Source organism: Pezoporus flaviventris, unplaced genomic scaffold, assembly GCF_033815535.1.
Source record: "Pezoporus flaviventris isolate CSIRO_AGI_PZ_B2104156 unplaced genomic scaffold, CSIRO_AGI_Pfla_v1 ptg000001l, whole genome shotgun sequence".
NCBI lineage: Eukaryota > Metazoa > Chordata > Aves > Psittaciformes > Psittacidae > Pezoporus > Pezoporus flaviventris.
In genome coordinates, this window is record NW_026892549.1 from 47,249,327 (window position 1) to 47,273,076 (window position 23,750).

The 23,750-nt window shown below is 39.7% G+C and overlaps 1 protein-coding gene across 4 annotated transcripts in view; it reads right to left on the reverse strand.

Annotated features, from left to right (window-relative positions):
* The window catches only part of SPATS2L (spermatogenesis associated serine rich 2 like), an 84,103-nt gene that overhangs the window by 29,423 nt on the left and 30,930 nt on the right, over window positions 1-23,750 (reverse strand). For 3 of the 4 annotated variants that reach the window (XM_061456660.1, XM_061456651.1, XM_061456640.1), the window contains 2 exons: window positions 15,854-15,915; window positions 3,940-4,048 (listed from right to left, as the gene is read on the reverse strand). In XM_061456660.1, coding sequence (XP_061312644.1) covers window positions 3,940-4,048; window positions 15,854-15,892 — 148 coding nt within the window. In that variant the 5' untranslated portion in view covers window positions 15,893-15,915. Of the gene's footprint in view, window positions 1-3,939; window positions 4,049-14,375; window positions 14,515-15,853; window positions 15,916-23,750 lie in introns of those variants that run through there. The other variant, XM_061456669.1, reaches the window with a different exon arrangement.

Genomic DNA, 23,750 nt, shown 5'->3' on the forward strand with positions numbered 1-23,750 from the left:
GGGAGGAGAACTGAAAGAATGTAACTCCCACGGGTTCAGATAAGAACAGTCCAGTAACTAAGGTATAACACAAACCCACTACTGCTACCACCAAAAATAGTAATGATAAGGGAAATAACAAGGGGAGAGAATACAACCGCTCACCACCCACTGACCGATACCCAGCGCAACCCCAGCAGCGATCTAGCCCTTCCGGGTAACTGCCCCCAGTTTACATCCTGGGCATGATGCGCTGTGGTACGGAATACCTCTTTGGCTACTTTGGGTCAGGAATCCTGTTTCTACTTTGTCCTGACTTCCCCTCCTCCCTGGCAGAGCATGAGACTCATAAAGTCCTTGGTCACAATAAACATCACTGAGCAACAACTAAAAACATTGGTGTTATCAGCTCTGTTCCCAGGCTGAAAGTCAAAAACACAGCACTGCACCAGCTACTAAGAAGTAGAAAATGACTGCTACTGCTGAACCCAGGACAATGGAAAGCATGCAGTCCGAATCATCATTCAAACTACAATGGCAGTATCTGCCACAATAACCCTTTTTCATCACCACCAGGTTAAAGGTCTTCTGCTTGAGGAATCACTTTATCATCCCTTCATAATTCTAGTAAATATTTGTTTATCATCCTTTCCAAATGGGTCTCATACTCTTCTCACTCATTTCAGTGAACTCTTGACAATATTAGTATTAAGAAATAATCCTGTTTTCAGATAACCATGAGTCATCAATTTGGATTCAGCCAAAGACATGTGAGATTTTCAAATGTATCAAAATAATTTTTCTATCTCAATAATACAGATCCAAAATTATCTGGCAAGTCTACCATGCACATTATAAGTGCTAAGCCAAATTTGTTAAACTGTGAAAAAAAACCATGTATGGAATTTAGGGTAAATTTAGATTAGATATAGGGGAAAAAAAAAAGTCTTCCCTGTGAGGGTGCTGAGGCGCTGGCACAGGCTGCCCACAGAAGCTGTGGCTGTCCCATCCCTGGCAGTGTTCAAGGCCAGGTTGGAAGTGGCTTTGAGCAACCAGGTCTAGTGGAAGGCATCCCTGCCCATGGCAGGGGGGTTGGAACTGGATGGTCTTTAAGGTCCTTTCCAACCCAAACCATCCTATGATTCTGTGAATCCATCAAAGCCATATTTTGTTTCCATTACAATGCAGACCAAAGGCTAAGAAAACTTATGTGTATAACTATACATATAACTATATTTAGTTACACAGATACATACTTATGTAAATACAAATGCAATCCCCTCTCCTAGAGATATGCTGTCTTTCAATAGACACCACGTTTCACGAAGAAGAAACAAACCCAGACACTTCCTGCCCATTTTATTCTGTGCTGCTGAAAATACGTGATTTTACTTGACAGCTTTGTTAACTGTTTTCACAGTATCATCCAACACTCTTTTTGTGTTGGCTGGTGTTGTCTTAGTTTTGCTTCCCTCAGATTCCCTGCAAATACTATGCACGGTGAGGATTATTTTAAGGATTCACCCAACTAACCCTAGTTTCTTCTTGTTGGAAGTGCACTAACTGCAAGTCCCAAAGCCCTCATTTAAACCCACCAGTATATTTTCTTGACTAGATCTAGAAAGCAGCTGAACAGCCCTTCTGTTTATGCTTAATTAGGTAAAAATATTGCAAATAATAAATTTGAACCACTATTTTATTTAACTCAACTCATACTTCAAATATAGAAGTAAATTTATAATACAGACATCACCTATACACCACTCCAGATATGAAGCTGATAGGAGCTGATCTCAGGAAACTAAATTTGAACATTTCTTGGTTCAGCATGCAGCACCTCTGAGAGAACCACTGAATGGAGGTGCTCAGCCTTTTCACTCAGCATGGCTATTCCCATGTTTTTCACTGCTTGTAGCAATGTGTGCTCTGCGACTGTGGTATTTCAATCTTAGCAATGTTTTTCATTCATGTGAAAAGGCACTCAAAGTGCTAGAGTCATTCTATCCATACTGGTAGCTGAAAGGACATGACCTTTTTCATGCCATTTCCAGACAGTTACAAATATTGTCTGTTTTCAAATGCTCACTTGCAAAGACTTCTGAACTCAACACACAGTGATCATAAACTGGTGAAGCTCAAAGATGATTTGAACTCAGGTTACAACAGCTTGCTTTTTTCCAAGACTTTGTTGCATTCCTGCATTTGCTTTTGCCCTATTTCTTTTTCATAGCAGATGACAACACATGGCTATGAAAGCACTTCCCCTTTGAAAGAATCACTGGAAACAACTCAAGCAAGCAGTAATAACTTAAGACAAAATAAATTGCATGAAAGGAACTTAGTGAATGATTAGGGAGCAACCTCTCCACTACTTTTCCCAAGCCATGTATTACAGGAGAACAAAATTAATTGATGCATCACATTTTCCTTTCTCTGTGTGTGAACAAACAAACTCCTCTTTCCAGAGGAATATGACTGATGCAAATACCTGAATCAAGAGGCATCATATAGATGGGATGGAAGAATTCTGAGGTATTTATAAATAGTCCGGTTTGTTTGCATTTGCTTTTGTGTATTGGTGAGTAATTCCTAGTACATCATGAGCTTTCTGGCTGATGCTTCTTAGTAAATTACTCCAAACCAAACGCAAAACTATTCTCAAGTAAAATAGATAAGAAATAAGCAAATTTGAGATGGCACTTCAACACTATGAGGCATTTGCTAGGATACTGTCCTGGGTTCACCAGTAGCAGTCATTTTTCTCCTTCTTAGTAGCTGGCGCAGTGCTGTGGTTTTGACTTTCAGCCGGGGAACAGCGCTGATAACACCAATGTTTTTAGTTGTTGCTCAGTAACGCTTACTCCGACTCTGTCAGAGTCTCATGCTCTGCCAGGGAGGAGGGGAAGGCGGGAGGAAGCAGAGACAGGACACCTGACCCAAGCTAGCCAAAGAAATATTCCATACCACAGCACGTCAGGGCTAGATCACTGCTTGGGTCGGGCTGGGTATTGGCCAGTGGGTGCTGAGCGGTTGTATTCTCTCCCCTTGTTATTTCCCTTATCACTATTATTATTGGTGGTAGCAGCAGTGGTTTGTGCTATACCTTAGTTACTGGACTGTTCTTATCTGGCCCGTGGGAGTTACATTCTTTCAATTCTCCTCCCCATCCCTCTGGGAGTTGGGGGGAGGAAGAAGGGGGAGTGAGTGAGTGGCTGCATGGTTCTGAGTTACCAGCTGGACTTAAACCATGACAGATATACAGGGCTTTTAAAACCACTGAACTTCCGGTATCTTTTAAGTAGCCCGAAACTACAAAGATTTTGAGAGGTTTTGCTCCTGATATGTTGCTATTCCTGCAGAGGGTTTCCCACAGTCTTTGGTGAAAGTTCAAAATACTTGCTATTATATATTTATCAGAAGTGTTATTTAAACACAAGTGACCTTTCATTAGAGTTGGTCTCACAATGCAAAATACGAACATATCCAGATTTAGAATGGCTCAAACTTTCAATGGAGTCTTAGTTCAGCCATTATAAATGTCAAGGCTATTTGCAAAATTCAGATTGAGGTTTGAATGTCAATGTATGCATCAAGTTCAGGGGTTTAGAGGCCTGGTTATCTGCTTCAAAACTATTCCAACTTCTTATTAGTTACTGTATCTTCAACAGCGAATCATATTCTGACATATTCACTTTAAAAAGCATTAAATTTAATGCAGAATTAAAAAGGCCTGCAAAAGAATGGCGCCAAAAATTGGCAGTTAGGTAGAATAAACAGCCATGTCAAACTCATACTGTGAAGAAGATGCAGACAGAAGTATCAATTATAACTAATGAGCTTTCCAAGTGTCACAATCATCAGTATTTTATCAGAACAACTTTTAAGCCACTAAAGACAATGAATACTTCAGCATGCAACTGAATGCCTCATGCCTTAGTGAAAAAGGTATGCTCTACTCACCATCCATGAAAGCTTGAACAGCCTTGTCTACATTGTTATCAAACTGCTGCAACACCAGAACTATCTCATTATTGCTTTTGTTTGGAACAACTGATCGGATTGCATTGATCTGGAAGGAAAAAACAGGAATACGTTAACACATGGGTTCATCATGCTCCTTTAGACAGCAAGGTACATCTGTGCCAAGAGATGTTTATATATATGCATGTTATACATGACATACTGACAGGTATACAACAGTGTGTCTGTACGAAACAATACCCATCCTCTCCTTAACTGACCCATGCAAATAATGAAAACAATTTCCTCAGGAGACTGAATCACAGAACTGGTAGCCAGTAAGCCTGGAACCAAATCCTACCTCAATCACAGCAGGAGAACTAGTTTATCCGAACTGACAGAATTTGACCTTATGCTTTTTTCCTAAATGTTCTATTTGCTCCCATGCAACTTGACAAGACACATCACCTATACAAACTTACGGAGTACACAAGTACTTTGACAAGGCTATTGCATGGCCTTGCTACGTTAGTTACGATCAGTGCTTTTTGACATCTGGAAAACAGTCATATGCATGAAAACAGTCACAGGCTAAAGGGAAAACAGTATAAGTTTTAAAAGCTCTAGTGGCTGCTCAGCATAATTTCAGTTTTCTGTTCCATACATATGTGATCAGGAAGCTTGTGTACCAAAATCCTGAACAAAGGATATGGGAAGCCAAATGCTTCCTTCAGGGAGCTGCTGATGGACGAGGTGTTACACCCACCCATGATTCTGGCACACCATGCTTATATTTCACAGCATTTCCTACTGCTGTATTGTCTTCAGTATCCATTTACACCAAATGGCAATTCAACCCACTATGCTTTAAATAAAATGTTCCTACTGGAATCATGTTGATGATTTACTTTTTCTTGCCCATGTAACATAAGTGCTATATTGTTTTAATGCTAGACAAGCTTTACTAGGTAGTACCAAAATAAAAATACTTAAATATAATCAGCAAAACTAACAAAACGGCAAGGTAGTACTCTGAAAAGACAAGAGAATCCATGCCAAAACCAATCTAGTTGTTCCAAATCAGCTTTTTGAGTTTGAGCTATCCATGTATTTATTGTACTGCAAATGGTCATCCAGCTCCCCTGTGGATGGCCTTCTTTCTATGGGACACATCCTTGATTAGGGCGTACTTTATTTACTGTGTTACAGTGTCATCATGCTAATTTCTGATTGTGAAGTACTGGTAGTCTTTTTATTGTACTGTAAAATAATTGTGAAAAAATAATACATGAAGATAGAACTCTTTAAGTGAACTAGGCTGGGTTACATGGTGAGAACATTCACAATACCTTGTCTTAGCTGACCATTTAGACGCTGAAGACCAATACTTCCAGATTCCCTTTGTGGAGTCTCCATCAGTGGAGGCACCAGAAGTTGATTCAGAACACTTAAGTGCTCTGACTTATGACCAAGAATCTTATTTTGCTGTCGTATGCTCACCCCACTCCTCAATCACTGTATTTCCCTGTCCCATGTACTAACAGAAGCCACGACCCATTTCAAGCTCTGTTAATACACAGCGACTGAGACCTCTGATTCATGACACCTGCTGGACATAGCTTCAGCACCACAAAAAGTTGATACTTGCTTCAGCTAAATCCACATGGGATCAAACTTTCTAGGGGACGCTTTCACATTAGCTCATCTCTTTCACTGTGTAAGAAAGGTCACTTTCTGACTTCAGCACAGAACTCTAGTATGTCTACTTAGTACAATTTACCCTGTTTCTGTTTGCTATCATCATCTCATGTCTTTGCAGCTTCACATTTGCCCACAATACATTTCAAGTAGCAAGGCTAGCCTTGGACAACTCAGGCCACAGGCATAGAGGGCAGTGGAGTTAAATGGCTTCTCTGCTTCCCAAGGACCTTTTCCAAAGGCCTATCTAATAACTTGTCTACTGTTGTTGCCCTATGCTCACAAGCTAGTTCTCAACAACTAGTTGCTTTGGAGGTTCTACTAAACACAAGTGACTACTGGAAGTTCAGACAGGCTAGGCTGTCAACTGGCTGTTGTTGCCAGAAACTACCCAGAAAACCTCTGCTCAAGCTTATCTCTTCAGCTGATTTGGGCACATGGGGAGGGAAGTAGAGAGTATAGCTCTCTGTGTGCTGCAGGCATTCAAGTGAAAACTAACCCAGATGAACAGAAGGTGCAGAAAAAGCCCTGGAAAAAGGAGTCTTACTCATCTTATTGTGGGCACAGGCATGCTATTTACTGATAAAGCTGCAACAAATATGAACAATAAAAGTTGGCAAAGACCCGAGGGTAGATTAGGCTGCAAACTGCAGTCTAGTTTATGCTCTATGGTGGTAGATGCCAAAGGTTTCCACCATGTGGACTACATTTCCGTATTCTCACAAAAACCTCCCATCTTCTTTCACAATCATGTGGATCACCTCTGCCTACTCAAAATTGCATAATCTCCTTGTGGCAACTGCTTACAGGAAAAATAGTAAAGGAAATATCTAGCGTATTCTAACCAGCTTTAAGTATAAGCACGGGAATATCATAAGGCTTCTAGGTCCTTCTCTGCTGTGAAAGGTCTGGAAGCCTCAAGAAGCATCTGGAAACAACAAAGTGAGGCCAAGACCACAGGATGGATCAGGCAACGTGCCACACACTGCAGCTAGGAAACTTCTTAAAGACATTAAGAACATCTGTGGGGTGGAGAACACCAAGGCACAGGAACTTGACCAGGGAGACTATGTTTTAGGCTACAGAACCTACTGCAGACTTTCTGTTTGCACTGTGTGGTCTTTGTTAAGAAATTTCCGATTAATAGAAAAACCAGAATTAAAAGCTAAACTGTGTTTCATATGACTAGTACTATGATTAAATACAAAAAGGTTATGGGAACATTACAGTTGTGGAGATAACCCAAAAAAAGCAAGATGATGACCTCAGGAAGAATACTTGCCAATACGCAGAAAGGAAATTAAGCATATGACCAATACTGTGGACACAGTCTTGTTTTAGTTGGACTATGTAAAAATACAATTTAGGTAATATTAATGTACTGCAGAGCTCAACAATTTTACTGCCCCAACAATATCCTTTGTTGACTGTTGTACAAAATATACATTTGTTTATCTTTCCATTTAGAAGTTCTCTATCTCACGAAGTTTCATCAAAAAACTTTCCTCAGAAAAGAACATCAGATTGCAAAGAACAGCATCCAGGGCTTAGGAAACACTAAATCAGAAGTCGCTTACACTTTTCGAATAGGCTTCTCTTGTGTATGTATGATGTGATACCCACGATACCTACAAGTTGTGTTTCTGCTTTCCAGATTTCTTCAGTGACTTACATGGGATAAGACAAATGAAAACTAAAATTTGCAACCAGAATATGTTAATATTAAGGAAAAAAAAAATAAATGTACTACTCTGTTCAGAAATAACAAAAGCAGATATAAACCCAGAATTCCAACAGCAGAGAAATCCCAAAAGGTTTTGTTCCAAAATAATATATTTTGCCTTAAAAACAAAATATTTTGCCTTAAAAACTTCTAGGAACAAAATGGAATAATGTTACCACAATTTTTTTCAAATTCCAAGACATACAGATCCATGTATCAGGCACCAGATCTCCAACATATGCACTGTTCGAATAATGTTTGCAGCCAGAATACACTGCAATTACTGTACAGAGGACATCAAAAAAAGTCAGTGATTTCTGGACATCCAGAAATTACTGACAAATGGTTAAAATTCTCAAATTGTGATGTGACAGTGTATCTGGGGAAGGGCAAGGTGTGTTGAGGGAGACCAGGCCATATGACAGCCTTAGCCAAGAAATACAAATTTCAAGGTCCCTGATATTCCACCTTTTAGTCCTTCCACCCTGGTTTCAGAAACATGCATAGATTTCTATGCTTGAAGCTCAGGTCTATCCCCATATGCAAAATATGTCCCATATATTTCTGGAAAGGGACACAGCAATACAAAAGGAAAAGCTAAAGGGAGGGTAGACAACCGTCTTGACCACGTAAACTTAACAAATGCACTTCTATAGCTGAAGACCTTAAGAGACATCACAGACTGTGATGAACGGAGCCACAAAGCTCCAGGAAATACAAGATGACAAGTGGGAGATATATTAAAAGGGCTGGATTTGAGCTGGTTCTAGACAGCTTACGTATGCTGGCTCCTCTCTGGTTCACCTGCTAGCTCAGGTCATAAAGCAGGCCTTTTGCTAGTACAGCTATATACCTCAACCGCTTACAAGTCTCCAGCTTCGAGAGCAATCCAGAAAACTATAAAGTTATTTTTATTAAAGGTGTGATAGGGAGATACCAGGGCAGGAGGTAATTCCCATCTTTATCTCTCTAAGCTTCAGTCCTCAAACTTACCAAGAACACCCGTCTTCTCAACAAGTAAGCAACAGGTTATGGATCTACAATAATCTAATGGTGAAAACTTCTCATCAACAAATTCCTTTGAAAAATTATTTAACATCCTAAAGGATGAAAAAAGTACAAGAGCCAAAGAATCCCCTAACATACAGTGATTCTTCATTAATACTCAGATGCCTGCAAGAACAAACTCACAGCAGTCTACTTTATTAGATTTACTTCTGTGTATGTGGGAGAATAGAGTTTTTTCCTACTCACTGAAACCTGATCATAGGAGGAACATTACCAGACAGACAACAGGGAAGTCAATTATTCTAATGATTTTGTGAATCATCCCGTCTTTATCCAGTGTAGATTCCCAGTGAACTTCTGTCATCATTTGGATGCTGGACAAGCATTCCGGGACACGAAGATAATTCAGTAACATACCTTCTGAACCACAGTTAATTGTGCCATTACTGTTAGCATTAGTTCAGAAGGTGTCACTGAGAGTATTTAAATTCCTGGGCTTTCCCTCCTGTAGCCTGACTGGAAAGCACATTTATTTCTTTACTACTAAGACAACTTGCTCAGAATTTCAGCTTACAAAAGCTACTTTAAAGCAATTAGAGATCTAAACTACAGAGACGTAATCTCAAAAACAACTGTGTATGCTCAAGCACATGGAAGGCAGAACCCACGTTCACCTCTATTTAAACTCACTATCCAGAGACTACCTTTTTAAAGCATGCATTTAATTCCAGCAGACCTACCTACTCTCTTCTGGGTAAGTCTAAAGTTAGTTCAAAGTTCAGAAGAGTTTTAACCACTTTTCTGAGCTGAAGTCTTAGGCACACAGTTAGCTTGAAATGCTTGCTCAAGCACAGTTAAAGCTGCTGCAAGTTGAGCTGGGTTGCGTCTCATCAAGACCAAAATTCCACAGTCATGAGGCTGTTTTTATCTGTCTCTTACACAAATTGCTGAGGTCTGCCCAGAAGTGATATAAAAATTGAAAAAGGCTCCAAGTCCCCTCAGATAAGCTGTTTCTACCCAAAAATAAAATCCCCAAAGCCTGATCAGATATAAGTGACTATTTTTCTGAGAATTACTGTTAAACTATAGGCAATCTTACTTGGGGCAAAGTTTTGGCTCTCCTGAAGCAAAAAAAAATCAGTTTACTTCTGAGGACCACGGCACATAGGAGAGGGCACTGAAATTCTAATGTCTCATGGTGTCTTACTCAAAGTTCTTAGGAACACCCGCCTCGTGAGACCTTCCTGAGAAGTCAAGCTCAAAAAGAAATACAGCCTGCCTGAAAACTGTGGCAGCAGATTACCTACTCCACACCCAGAGTCAAGCTGATGTTGCTGTGTATTCCTGTGAGTCCTTTAGGTTCTCTGTCAAATTCCAAATGGTTCCCAGGCAACCGTAACAACATGAAATCAATCGCTGCCTGTTTGCTGCTCTACTCCATCTGCTCCCCCTTGGCATCATCTCAAAGAGGATGTTTCTCCTGAGTAAGTAACATATCCGGGGTTCAGAGAATTTGTTTATATATCTCTGACATAGTGACAAATTAAAATTCTTTGCTGAAAGCTCACGGCTGTTCTGAAACCCCTGAACACAGCTGTTCTAACTCCCTTGTAGTAAGTTACTACCATGGCCACTTAGAAATATTCTTACTTATGCTTGGTTAGGAACATCAAATGCAGATCCACCTTCCCTTTATACTAAACATTAAGATAAATGGATTTTCTCCGTGAGGTGCCAAATTCATTTAGAAGTATGGTTATCAACAAATACACAGACATTTTCCTACTTTAGTAGCAAATCTTTATGTACACATACACATTGTATATACCCCCTGCAACTGAGGACAGGTAGCAGTGTACACCATGCTCAACTAGATTACACCTCCAGCTGCAGTTGACTCAAATCCTGCATGAGGAACAGGCAAGGAGGGCTGTCTGCAGAACCGTGCTGGTTTCTATAATCTAGGACATTAGCATACGTCCTGGTTACATTGAGAAGGAAAATGCATTTAAAAACTTTGAGGTTTTGAAAACTCCTACACAAACATATTTCATAAATACGATTTGACTTTGCTGCATTAAGAGCCCATTTGTTACGTCAGAGAAATTTTCCAGAAACTTCACTAACAGTTCATCACAACACACTGACCAAGTGTTGTTAACATCCTGTTTGAGCAAAATAACAGCTTTGATCAGGTCTGCATGTCTCTTTCCACTACAAGACCCATTTATCACACGGATACCTTTGGATTATTTATCCCCGTGAAGCACAAAACAACTTACTTGCTGCAATAAACTACTTTAGGCAGTCATCATGGATTTATTTTGTCACCCTTGTCCCCCCAGTTCGTAAACTAATTAAATGGAAAACCCAGACGTTTAAGGAATCCTGAAAGAGTATATTAAGAAGTTTGGCTCAGTAAGAACTCTTCTGCTTGAGTAATAACAGCAGACACTTGCAGATGTGAATCTATAATATTCTTAACCCAAGTTAAATGGCTCATCAAGTGACACAAGTGCATTTTGCTCAACTTTGTCCATCTAGTTCAACACATGGGCAAGGAACAGCTGCAAAGGACCACTTTAAGAAAGCCTAGTGAAATTACAGGTTGGAAGCTATCTGCTTTTGTAATGGGTGATTTTATATTTATATACTGTTCCATTCCTTCCACTATGAACCCTACTCTGTCCTTTCATGCTATCGCTTAAGTTATGGTATAATGTAAACAAAACTGTGAAGCCCCCAAAACTACATCTGAATAAAGTTTCCTTCTTGCAGTTTATGGAATAAACCTGCCCATCTGTTCCTACAGCTCTGACACTTGAAATGGCAAATGAAAAAGCAAGCCTTTCAGAACTTCAACAAAACTGCACTCCTAACAGAATCCCACAAGAAGGACCTTAATCTGAATGGGTATTTTGCCAATTCCAGCTGACACAGATCTCACTTGCTCAAACATGTTTAGATACACAATAACTGGGAGGGGGGTGGGAGGGTTGGAGGTGGCGGGGAAAGAGGCCTAATGACAAGTCCCAAAGTTTGAACAATTCCCTGTATTTCTTTGGAGCAAACCCAAACTCTTGTGCCAGAGCTAAATGGTTACCCTGGGGAGTGCCTGATACTCTTCTCTTGTTAAACTAAGAGGGTATAATTGTTAAAGGAGAAAACACACTGATTGAATTCCTCACTTCAATTGCTGCTTTGGAGGCCTTCTCATTCAGAATCTCAGCACCTCTTCTGGTGATACACCAAGTTAATGCATGAATACCTCCATTAATTTTATGGAATTATTTTGGATTTAAGACACCAAATCTGGCCTATTTTATTCCTTAATCCAGTGAACTTGTGTCCATATGATTTAAACTATGTAAAACCCAGTCTCTGAAAACCCTGATACTAGAAAATAAATTCTTATTTATACTGTATTTTCAGGCACAGACATCAATATAATCAGAGGCGAGAGAGAGAGTGGCGCAGTGCGGGAAGACTATTGCAAGGGTCAGGGAAGAGGGAAATATTCTGAGAGACCCTGATGTTAAGCTCCTTGTACTAGCTATGCAGGCACGTAATGAACCTTGTGGCTGCAGAAATGCTGAACTTGTGTTATTCCGGAAAATCTGTGGGTTATATGCATGAAAATATGGTAATTGGAACAGTCCTGGCTCCCCACATAGAGTATCACAGCTGCAAGAGCCTCTGCCAACTATGGAAACTTCCATTAGCTTTCCTGACATCACAGGCCAACATTCATATAAAACTCTCGGGGGGTAGGGGCGGGAGAATGTTTAACCTATTGACTTTATGATCTATTTCAGCTAAAATGCCAAGAATGAATTACACAAATATCAGCACTACAGTAGCATTCTTTTATGACTCAAATTCAGAGTAGGGTCTTACAGAGGCTGTGAGCATAATACTCAGAATGTCTCCCTCAGATGCACATCACTTAAAACAGTGACCGAGGTCTTAATTCTTGAATGACTAGCTGATCATGGAGAGAACATGGGGAAAAGCCATCATTTAAGAAAACCTCCAAGCCACCTCCTCTCCCCTCCCAGAAAAAAAAAACAACAAAGAAACCCAGCCACAAACCAGAACAACAAACGTTATGCTAAAACTTCATGGGCTCTGTACTACATTTTTGTCAGAGAAACAATGTTCAATATAAGGGGAAACTTGTGTTCTACTTTTGCGGAAACTTGCAAGAATAAGCATTTGTGTGCAGATGTACAGCTCCTTTGGCTTCATTCAGGTCTTAGCAGGATCAAAGTCTTAAATGCATTATGATCTGCAAGCACTGAGGTAGAAGAGAAAGAAGTGGGAAGGAACTGTAATCTATTCTGCTGCTTTTAACAAGGCCTGCTTACATTTGTGTTGACAGCAATGGATTTTTACTGAGCTCAGCAAGAGTAACTAAACTTACAAATCTTCATTTCGTTTCCCAGAAATACTCATGCCCAAAAGGTAGGTAAAAGTAAACACTAAAGTTGCTGCTTCAGTGTTGTGTAGCATGACCACAACTTGCACTACTGTTTTTTTAAGTGAGAAAGGGATTTGATTTTGACTCTTTTACCAGGACACTGTACATAAGTCTGCTTTTCAAACATTCAAATGAGGCCCTTACATTTCAGCAGTCTATGTGCAAATATAATTAAAGCTAACTCTGCAGGACATATCTGTTCAACCCCTTCCTCGTATTTCTAACGCATTATTCAGAGGGTTCTAAAGCTACAGTTGCTTTAGTTACTCTGCTGCTGACAGAAAGAGCCACCATACCGTAAACCAAATACAAGATGTCAAATGGTCTTGTGCTATCACAGTCTCATTTTAAAACAAGACAGTCTTGTCCAAGTGAAATGGCAAACTGAGCATGCTAGCTTCTCAGTTGATGTATGTAGAGTTCATGAGATTTATGCTGTTCAGTCATTAAGCCTTTACTTAGTAAGTTATTAGCCTATATCTTCCAGAACAAAACCCAGTGATTTTGCAGTAAAATATTAATTGCTGCTTGGCATAGATATTTAGTGGCACTAAGTACTGATAGAAGATACAAGAATAAAGAAAGGAATTATTTGTAACAGAGTACATTGATCCAATTATTTTCCTGCCTTAAAATGTATATGCCTATAAATATTTGATTTTTAAGATACTCCCAGCAGATATCATACTTGGAATAGCAGATATCTAGTGTAAATAAAGACCCTTTCATTCTTGAACTAGCAGATGCTGTTTAAAATCCTGCACTTGGAAAACTGACTAAATTAATTATTAAAAAATAAAATAAAATCAGGCTACACAGTGAATCAGTAGAACTTCAACTGACTTACTGAGCTGCATTTTGAGAGTTACTTTAATTTATGTTCCAGCACTCTGGCTCTAGGGGAAAGAATGCGATGACATTACCTTCTGTTGCAAAATCCATCATGCTGCTCAATACTTAAACCCTGTGCTGTTATTGAAGACTAAGGAATATACTCGTCACCAAAATACAGATTCAAGTTGACACATCTGTCCTCAAGCACAATGAGAGACTCAGTAGTTTACAACATATAAAAACTACTCAAAAAGCAGGCACCTGGGCAGAGCAACAGGTAAGGGACTCATTCCTATCAGGGATATGAAGCAAAAAAGGTCTGTCTTCTGAAAGCAAAGAAAGTGAGTAAGCAGTGAAAGATGGACACAACAGTTCAAACAAGAACTCATTCCCACCTGAACTACTTAGTATGAACCACTTGCTATGCTGTTTTCTCAGCAGCTTCGTTCATGTATTGGTAGGCAGGTAATAGTGACTGTTCTCTCAGGAAACGTCATTAGGAAACTGGAACTTGAGGAAACCTAGTTTCAGGTTCATTACTTGCCACGGCTTATCAACTCTTACAAAGCAAATGCAATGTCTGTTAACTACTAGTCATGATCAGTGCTGGGAAATACATTACCCAACTCAAAAGTTCATTATTTGTGAACTCAGAAGCAAACCAGGAAGTTAACTAAAAAACTGAATACTGACCTCAAGGTTATTTCTTTTTCCTGTCATGCTGTGTCAACTATCATTTCTTTAAACTTTTCCAGATTGGAAAGTCACATTTACAGTACCTTGCACACGCTCCCCAGGCCAAATAGCATCTTCTTCCTTGTTATCAGTCCACCTAACTGCAAAACTGAAGTTATAAACTGCCAAAATTGAAGGCAGGCAAATCTTTTCCTGCTGTTTTTCTGTCAGCTCAGGAAAAGAGTTGATCCAAGGAATCACACAAATTTTTATTATTTTCCTTTCCATTAATAGGCTTAGAGAGAAGAGAGTACTTCACATTCCTACTGCCCTGCAAAATGTATAATCTGCCACAGAAAGGTCTTATGATACAGTGCAAGATGACTACATTTCTCAGTTTCACATTGCCCTTACTGTGTTTTCTTGCTATTTAATCTTGGTAATTAATTATTTTTTTCTTGATCCTTTCTGCTTGCGCATTTTTCATGAAGTGAATGGGCCTAATCAAATTTTCACTGATACCTGAACAAACGTGGTCTCACTGACAGAGCTGCATTCTGGCCTTCAGCATTTATCACACTGCCTTAAAAACTGCATCTTTATTATGCTACCTTAGGCTTAATAAAGCTGTAAATCAAGGAGCTCATTAGCCTTCTCTAGACTACCTAAATGAAAAGCTCCCTTTCTCTTACCAAACGTGAAATAGAACAAAACCTGATCTTACAAAAGACAATTCAGGTGAATTCTCAAAATCTTGGCTTATTTTAAAATACAACCCTATCGTGTTATATTCCCACTTCTCTCTCACTCTTTATGAGGCATTATGGTTTCCTGTTGATGTTGGTGAGGAGTATTTTAACGTTAAATTGTCTCTTCACAACTTTCCTGTTGAGAATCACAAAAGATCTCCTGACCTACCTCATATTTGTATACTAATTAGCTTTAGGTCCTTTACTGCTCCTGGAAGGGTGGTAAAGCCCTAGCAACAGCCAGGACATGGAGAGGACATACGCAAGTACACAGAATACAGAGCTACTCATATAGGAGAAGAAAAAAAAGGAAAAAAAAGAAAAGAAAAATCGACTGTTTTCAGACCCTGTAATTTTAGGAATTGTCTTTTAAGTAGTAAAGGTGTAACATTTCTGGTCAGAAAAATTGTTTTCTAAAGGATGTGTTTACCCAAAGGCTGTGTTTTGTACAGCAGCAATCACCACAGACTGCAATTCTCCACAGCATCAGCGTGCACAGGAATCACAGAGGAATAGAAGTCTGTCTGACAAAACATTGCCTCTTTACAGAAAAGCAAAAATGTTTCTCAGTTTCTCATCAACCAAGATTAATATATTAATCTCACCAAAAGCTGCTTGAGTACTTAACTTTATGCACAGAGTCAACGCATATTAAAGTTACGTATGTGAGCAGTGTCTGATGGAGCAGGGATAAAATATGTATGCAAATATCATTTTGGTTTGCACTGTACTGTGACTTGAACCTACCTTTTCCTTGATATTTACAGGAGAATTTACTTCTGCCATCTCTCTTCAGGTGAGAATATTGTCTGTGAAAGGAGAAAAAACCCAAACAGATTAATTTGGAGGTTTTAATCCCAACCTAGTAAAGCTATAAAGACTAATTGCATGTGCTTACTTCTAAGCATTAGAGAAACATGAAAACACTTAATGAACACAGTGCTCAATCTTGCCAAAAAGCAAAGCTAGTCCAAATTTCATACTTTCCCCAGATTAGTTCTGTAAACACATTTTTAAAATGCCTCATAGATATGAATCTGGATAGAAAGGCATCATACTTCTCCCAGCCATGTCTCTTGGACTCTATTCACTATTACTTGATTACTTTGAGGTTTTAAAGAGGAGAAACACCTTAGATGAACTCAACAGCTCCTTTTTCCTCATTCACCAGCAACCTTAAATTTTGCCAGGAAATCTGTCTGAAGATCCCATCTTAAAAAAGCAGCTAAATGTGCCAGGCGGTTAGACTGATGAGTGCTGCATGGCTGGTGGTTTTGGTGGGTTTTTTCCTTTGCTTCCTTGTTTGTTTCATTTGGTTTTGTGGGGCTTTGTTGTTGTTTTGTTTTGGTGGTTTTCTTGTTTTCTCAAAAGTAACTCAGAGGATTTAGCCATACAGCTCCTACTGAAACTAACAGTGTTTCTACAGTTAAATCTCCAAGTCTGCTCTGAAAACTTGGGCACATGAATGGAATTTACGTGTGATTAAAAAAATCCTACAATATGCTTTCTATTTCCAGTTATGTGGCTGGGTGAGAGAAACTGTACACACAATGAAGAGTTAACACACGAAAAGGAGTCCAATTGCTTAATCCTGCTGCCATCAAAACCAGCTCCAGGAACAGGCTTGAAATCTTCACATTTTAAGTCACACGCAAAGAACTACAGCAAAGACTAAGTCAAATGGAATAAAAGCTTGGTTTAGTCACCAAATTTAACTCTATTGTACACTGACAAGAAGATATAGATGTACATAAATGAGAGTGAAATCTAGTTCAAGTTTTTAAATTGAAACACTTCCTCCTTGTCCACATTTGAGAGCCTTTGCTATGTGGGCTGATATGAAAGTTTCCATAATTCTTCTAAATCCTTCTAATGCACTTAAACAATCCTCCCTTAACTCCTGCTTTAAAACACAGCACTTCAGTGGGGTTCCAACCCCAGAAACTAGTGCTTCTATCACAGTATCCACTGATAGCATTTAAATGTTGTTATTAGTTTTTATGTGCATCCATTTTCTAATTGAAGAGATGAAATTCAAGCAAGCACATTTTCAGAATAATGTGACTTTGTGGGAAATGCAGAAAGAAGATAGGAAGAAGAAAAAGGAATGAATTTTGCAGTGTTGGTCTGATGAAAAGCAGACCCTGAATTATATAAACAATCAAAAAATAAGGTGCCAGGAGAAAAAAAGAAACCCTTTCTATTGCCAGTTATTAAAAAAAGTGCTTGAAATGAATAAGGTTCCTCCTTCCATCTCTATTTTACTTTACCATGAAAAGAAACTCTCCATTAAAACTCACATACCTCATACCTGTCTTTAGTCAGTGGCTCAAGCACATTGTCAAGGCACTGAGCTGGAATCCCATTCTGCCCAATAAGTCTTCTTCCTGGCAACTGGGCCACAATGTGACTCTGAATGCCTTCCTGTCTGCTCATATCTCAGATCAGAAGGTTCCCCTCCCTGTCACTCTTTAAATCAAGGATGAAAGAGTTCAAATTAGTTTCTGGGCCAAACCCACCCAATAGCTAAAACCAGAGTTATAAAATGTCTGGACAGAGCAGGCAGGAAGATCACACAGAGTATGAGTTTAGGGCAACCCTATTCCCCGTATTTAGTGTGTTCCAACGACTAAAGGAAAGCATCGAAAAATTATTGTAGTCTGTAGTCTCTATGTAACATTTTTTTTATGTACTTCTTGTCTATTGCACTCAGCTATGTCTCATGCCAAATAGGCACAGAACATGAGATATAGGTCATCACATTTCTCATGCAGAGTGGAAAACTTAGCCCTAAGATTACTCCGTAAATCTTAATCTCCCTTACTGCTTTTCAAAAAAGCATGCCTTCCACAAAGCAACATCAGCACCATACTTGACTGATACTGTTCTTCAATAAATAATCCTGCGTTAAGGAATTTGACTAGTTTATTGACAGATTATAGCTAACAAATGCTTCTGGCTTTAAAAGTCTATTAAAAAATATCTACAAAAAAAAAACCCGAAACAATGAATAATGGGAAGAGATACTTGCCACATGAAATCGTCACGTTCTGCTTTGTCAGCAGATAATTTACTAATTTTATACCAAAACCATACATTTTAAAACTGCATCTTGTATGAAGCAAATTAATCCCAATAACCATACTTTGTGAAAGCCCCACACCTCTCAACTGATGTTGCTTCAAAGATATTAAATAATTCTTCAAATTCAAATTGAATTCACTGATTAAACCCTACTATAGCACTTAGCCAAATTTACTCTTTGTAGCAATGCTCTGACTCAGCTTAAAAAAGACATAAAAGCTCCATGCAACGCTTTGCCAGATTTGACTTGTCTCTTCTTTGCTGTAATGCTCCAGGTATTACTATGATTATAGTCTTCCACTGATGAATGTGCTGTTGACCCAGCCAGCTTGTAACTGAAGCTGTTTCAAGAAGACCTGGCAGTCACAAAAACATACCCTTAGTTTCTCTCTTTCTTCCTCTTTTATTTCTTCTTCTTCCTTTTAAGATCAAGAACTAAGAGGACATCAGCTTTTAGAAATGGACTCATTCCTCTACACTTCAGACTATTCATTAATATGCATGTTACAGCTGTCAAAATGAAGATGCTGAAACTGAGTTGGCGCTATTTTTCATTCACCTTCTTCAAGGGCAGATAATTGACATAACCTGCATAAAACACTTGCTCATTTACATAACAGTCCAGCACTGCTTGTTACATAAAATACAAATGATACATTAAAAGGAAAACGTCAGTGTAGCACTAATTCTTAAAAATATCCTTTAGCTATACTTAATAGCTAATCAATTTAATTTTCTCATTGTAACACAAACATTGTTATTTTTCCTCTGATATTGTTAATCTCTGTACTGAACAATCACTTCATTTTTAATCCTGTGACAAAAGATTATAGCGCATGAAAATATTTATGAACAAAACAGTCCCACTGAAGTTTAGAAGCTCTAGCTCCAGGCTTTCTACATTTATAATGCCCAAAACATCCTCTATACAAGAGGTTCTCGGCTCGAATGTCAGTTTACATGCTTTGTCTTTCGCCACATCTCTTGCTTGTATTCCTGCTTCCTGAAATGTTACTGCATGTCACACCACACAAAAAAGGAATGAAAGACATACTACAGGTCCCTAATTTCTGACACCAATTTCCAAATGTGCTACCTGGAATAGGAGATCACTCTCAGTTGCTTGCCACACCCAGACCTCAAATACTGATGGAAGAGTGTTATTTCTATGCCTATTATACGCATTTACTTGCCTTGTAAAATGAAGCATTTTTGTAGTATTCAGGGGAATACTGCAGAGAAGACTGGATTATGTTTGGCACAACTTTACTTCTCCCCTCTACCAAATGAAGCAGTTCATATTATTCTACACAGGTTTAAGCTAACATGAAACTGAACTAGGGCTGCTATGGTGCTGGCACATGCTCCGTCCTGCTGACTTTACTGCAAGCAGCAATATCCAGCAAGGCAGACAGTTAGGAACAGCCTCTAAGCACTGCAGCAAATATGCCAGAGCTCACCTGTCACAGCCCTAAGTACGTGGCTGCTCGCCCAGCCTTTACAGAAGTTTCTTTTCTCTCTTCAAACAGCTCTGAAATCCCCCTACTGCTGTGTTCAACTTCCAAAGAACACCTGCCACGTTTCCACTAATATCAGCTTTGGAGCTGTTTGGCTCACAGGCACCTCCCAGCTAGACAGGCCTTCAGGTAAAGCTGACAAACACTCCATTTTACACTACACTCTGCACAGCTGGGATTGCCTGCATCTCAAGCATCAGAGAATCGCAAGATAAGTCTGTGCTGTGCCCCACCAGCAAACCCTGGCAATGACCACCAGCCACACCCCATTTTCAGACTTAGTATCAGAAGAAGAGGAAATGTACTCCTCTCCAACAAAGCAAAAATACATAGAGGGGAGGTGTTTATGAAAACAGAAATGTTGCCAGAAAGACAGGATGTGTGAAAATGCCTCAGCAGTAAGCTCTGTCAGAGTGGAGGAAATTGTGTGACACCTGTTCCACCATTTCCAACATCTGGAATACAATTTATCTTTGGAAACAGGGAACAGAAGATTCCCCATGAAAGAGCACAGAATAATCTGGTGTTGGAAGGGTTTCCCACCTGTATGTTTATGGATGAAATCTCCTGCACTCCAAAGATAACATATTTGATCATCTGCCCACTGCAACCGTCTCCTTTAATGCCTCCCTCCACGACAGCATAACAGGAATCCCAGGTCTAACTGACTTGACTCTTGTCAATGCTTCTCTAGCCCCTATCTGCTTCTGTATTCACCTGCTGCACCCTGTGCTCATTTCTTTCAGATGTCCCACAACTAACCTTTTCAAAGATACACACAGCACTGCCTAAAAACCCTCTGCCAGGCTCTTTTGCACTGCCCTCCTCTTCCAAGCCTGGCAATCCCATAACTACAGATGCTTTGAGTGACAGCACAACACCACAAAGCATGAGGTAAGTTTACCAGTGGTAGGGCCACAGATCCATTTGTTAGCCCTACCAAGCAAGGTCACTGAGTAAGCTTTCACTTCTAACAGAGGAACTGGAGTTTACAATTTTGTCCCTCTCATATGTTCATAAAGTAGATCAGTGCTAGAATGTGGATCTTTTATTTTTAATTAAAGATCATTTACTCATTTCCAAAGAGTTCAGCCAAAATCCCACAGCTCCAAAGAGCTAGCATGCAAGGTACGGGTGGAACAAAGCAATCACAATTTTGGAGCCAATTTAAAAAAAAAAATAACATGTAAATGTCAAGTATTTGTGCTGGTTTTGGCTGGAACAGAGTTATTTTTCTTCATAGCAGCCAATATGGGGCCATGTTTTGGATTTGTGAGAGAAACAGAGTTGATAACACAGGGATGTTTCAGTTACTGCTGAGCAGTGCTTACACAGAGTCAAGGCCTTTCCTGCTTCTCACATCACTCCGCAGCAAGTAGGCCAAGGGTGCACAAGGAGTTGGGAGGGGACACAGCTCAGCCTGTAAAGCTGGGGGAAGGAGGAGCTGGGGGGATGGATATTCAGAGTGATGCTGTTTATCTTCCCAAGTAACTGTTATGTGTGATGGAGCCCTGATTTCCTAGAGGTGCCTGCCAATGGGAAGTGGTGAATGAACTGCTTGCTTTGCTTGTGCACGCAGCTTTTGCTTCACCCTATTAAACTGTCTTTATCTCAACCCATGAGTTTTCTCACTTTTACGCTTTCAATTCTCTCCCCCCTCCCATCAGTGAGCAAGTGGCTGTATGGGGCTTAGTTGCCAGCTGGGGTTAAGCCATGCCAGTATCTAATGAGACTGTAGCAGTCTGCACTATGCTTTCATTGCCTGCACTTCTACTGCCTCTACAGAATTCAATCTCATTTTTAAATGGGATTCCTAATTACCTACATGTATTATACTATACTGCTTTGCTTGCAAAGGTAAAGACAAAACCAGCAGAATCAGAGAACGGCCTCCATTCCACACTTTACTTTGTCTTTTATTATAAAGAGCTGCTACTGAAGAATTGCAGATGAAGGCTGAGATGAAGACACCTTTTCTAATGCAGTTTTAAGTTAACATTATTGTATCAGAAAGACAAACAAAAGTGCAAGAGTGTGATTCCAAAACTCAAGTATTTCTGAAAGGCATTCTTCTCATCTTTAGATTTTATTTAAATAGGAGAAGAAAAAACAACCTCAAGAGGTCAAAGGCCAAACATTAGAGTGCATATGATTTTAAGTTACAAGAATTAGTACCATTAGCTGTGCACAAAGCCCCGCCATTGCAGTTGCAATACCGCAAGAGGCAGCATGAGATTTAGACACATCTTCACTGTCTTCAGATTAGCAATAGGTGTAATTTTTCATTTGCTGTAGTCTAATGACTAAGGATGCATACGGTAAAAAGAGCATAAACATAACCAGCATCAAAAGCATGTAGGACATATTACTGAGTGTCCTCCCAAGCTGTCCTTTTAGCCTTCTGTTTCATTATAAATGAACACACTTACTAAAACCAATGTAAAGTATAATTAATACAAAATGCTATTTTTCCAGTACTGTTTTATGGCCTTTTTAAAGGCTGTATCCAGAAATGGCACACACCATTTTGTATTTCCGGGTTTTCAGAAGTTTGAAATTAGCCACTTCAGGCTAGTCAAGTGCCTCTGGGTAAGTCTGATTATATCTGAGCTCTTTAGTATCCTTCTCTCTAAAGGCATGCTATAAACATTGCAGAATATTCCCCATCTGCAGAGCCCAGACCCACTACCACCGGGTTGTCATGCTTGTTTGAACCACAGAATGCAGCTGTTGCCTCTGCATTCTCCCTTCTGCTAAGCTAATGCAGTCCAATTTCCCTGATGGTCACCACACTCTGACTGAAACCTCCTGGCAGCAGAGCCGGAAACAGGATGCAGGAGATAAAACGTCTCACTGATTCCACATGTAGATCTGGATTCCTTCAGAAAAGAGGCTTCTGCTCCCCCATGACTTACACCTCCTCCCCAAGGATTTCTGGAATGACTAACATTACAATCTGAGAAGGCAGCAGCTAACGCAGTAACACTGTGATGTCCAACCAGTGTCACAACGAAATGGTCAGGCACCCACAAGTCCCGTACCTCACTCTGATATAACACTTCGCAAAACCAGGCCACTACATATGTGGGCACCACAGGCCTCTGTGCTTTCATGATGGAGAGAGCACAATGTGCTGTGATGGATGCTCAGGTCCTCTAAATACTTGGTGCTGCTGCCCTCACTGTGAGTGTTCTGCAGAGGAATGTTCCAACCCTTATGAAGGTCAGTTTGAGAGAGGGTCAGAGAAAAAAAGTCTTTGATTGGCATCTTTCCCAAGCTCCAGTACTATTTCATCCAAACAATTCAAAAGTATTCAGTGGTATGACCATATCTTAATACATAAAAAAGATTGTTTTTTCCTATCACTGGTCCACAACACATCCTTGTTACTACAGCAAAGGCTGCTTGCAAAATCTGTTGTTGTACAGTCTTCAAATGCTGGATCTGTCCTATCCAAGATAAGTTCTTCTTTAAAACAAGTTTCAGTGTGGCTTCCCCAAGAGATCAGTGACTGTCAGTGTACTAAGCTGATGCTCATTTGTGCCAAGTGACTGACACCATGTGAGTTACCAGAGTTACCATCCCGGAGATCTGCAAGTATCAGAATCTGCTAACTTTGTAGACTATACCTTGGGCTGAGAAGGATTCATATCAGTTGCTTTCATTTAGGTCATTAAACACCATCCTGCATCTGAGCAATAGAAATACTTTTTTTGTAAAAAGAACTAAAAACACAAAAAAACCATCCCACCGCTAAGTGGAGAGAAAGGCCAGCTCTGCATTAATTACAGCAAATTACTGGAATGAAGGACTGGGTGACAGAAAGGGACATGTATGCTCTGTGAAGAGCAAGTACCCATACTTCAACAGACAGGTACCAGTACAAAGTAGATACTGTGCGACTGCTGACATGTATACAGGCAGGCACATAATGCACGCCTGAAGTGCTACTTCCATTAAGTTGTTCTGTGATAACCCATGAGCCAAGGTATACAATACAGTGTGTGTGTATAAGTATATATATATGCACCCATTTTTTACTG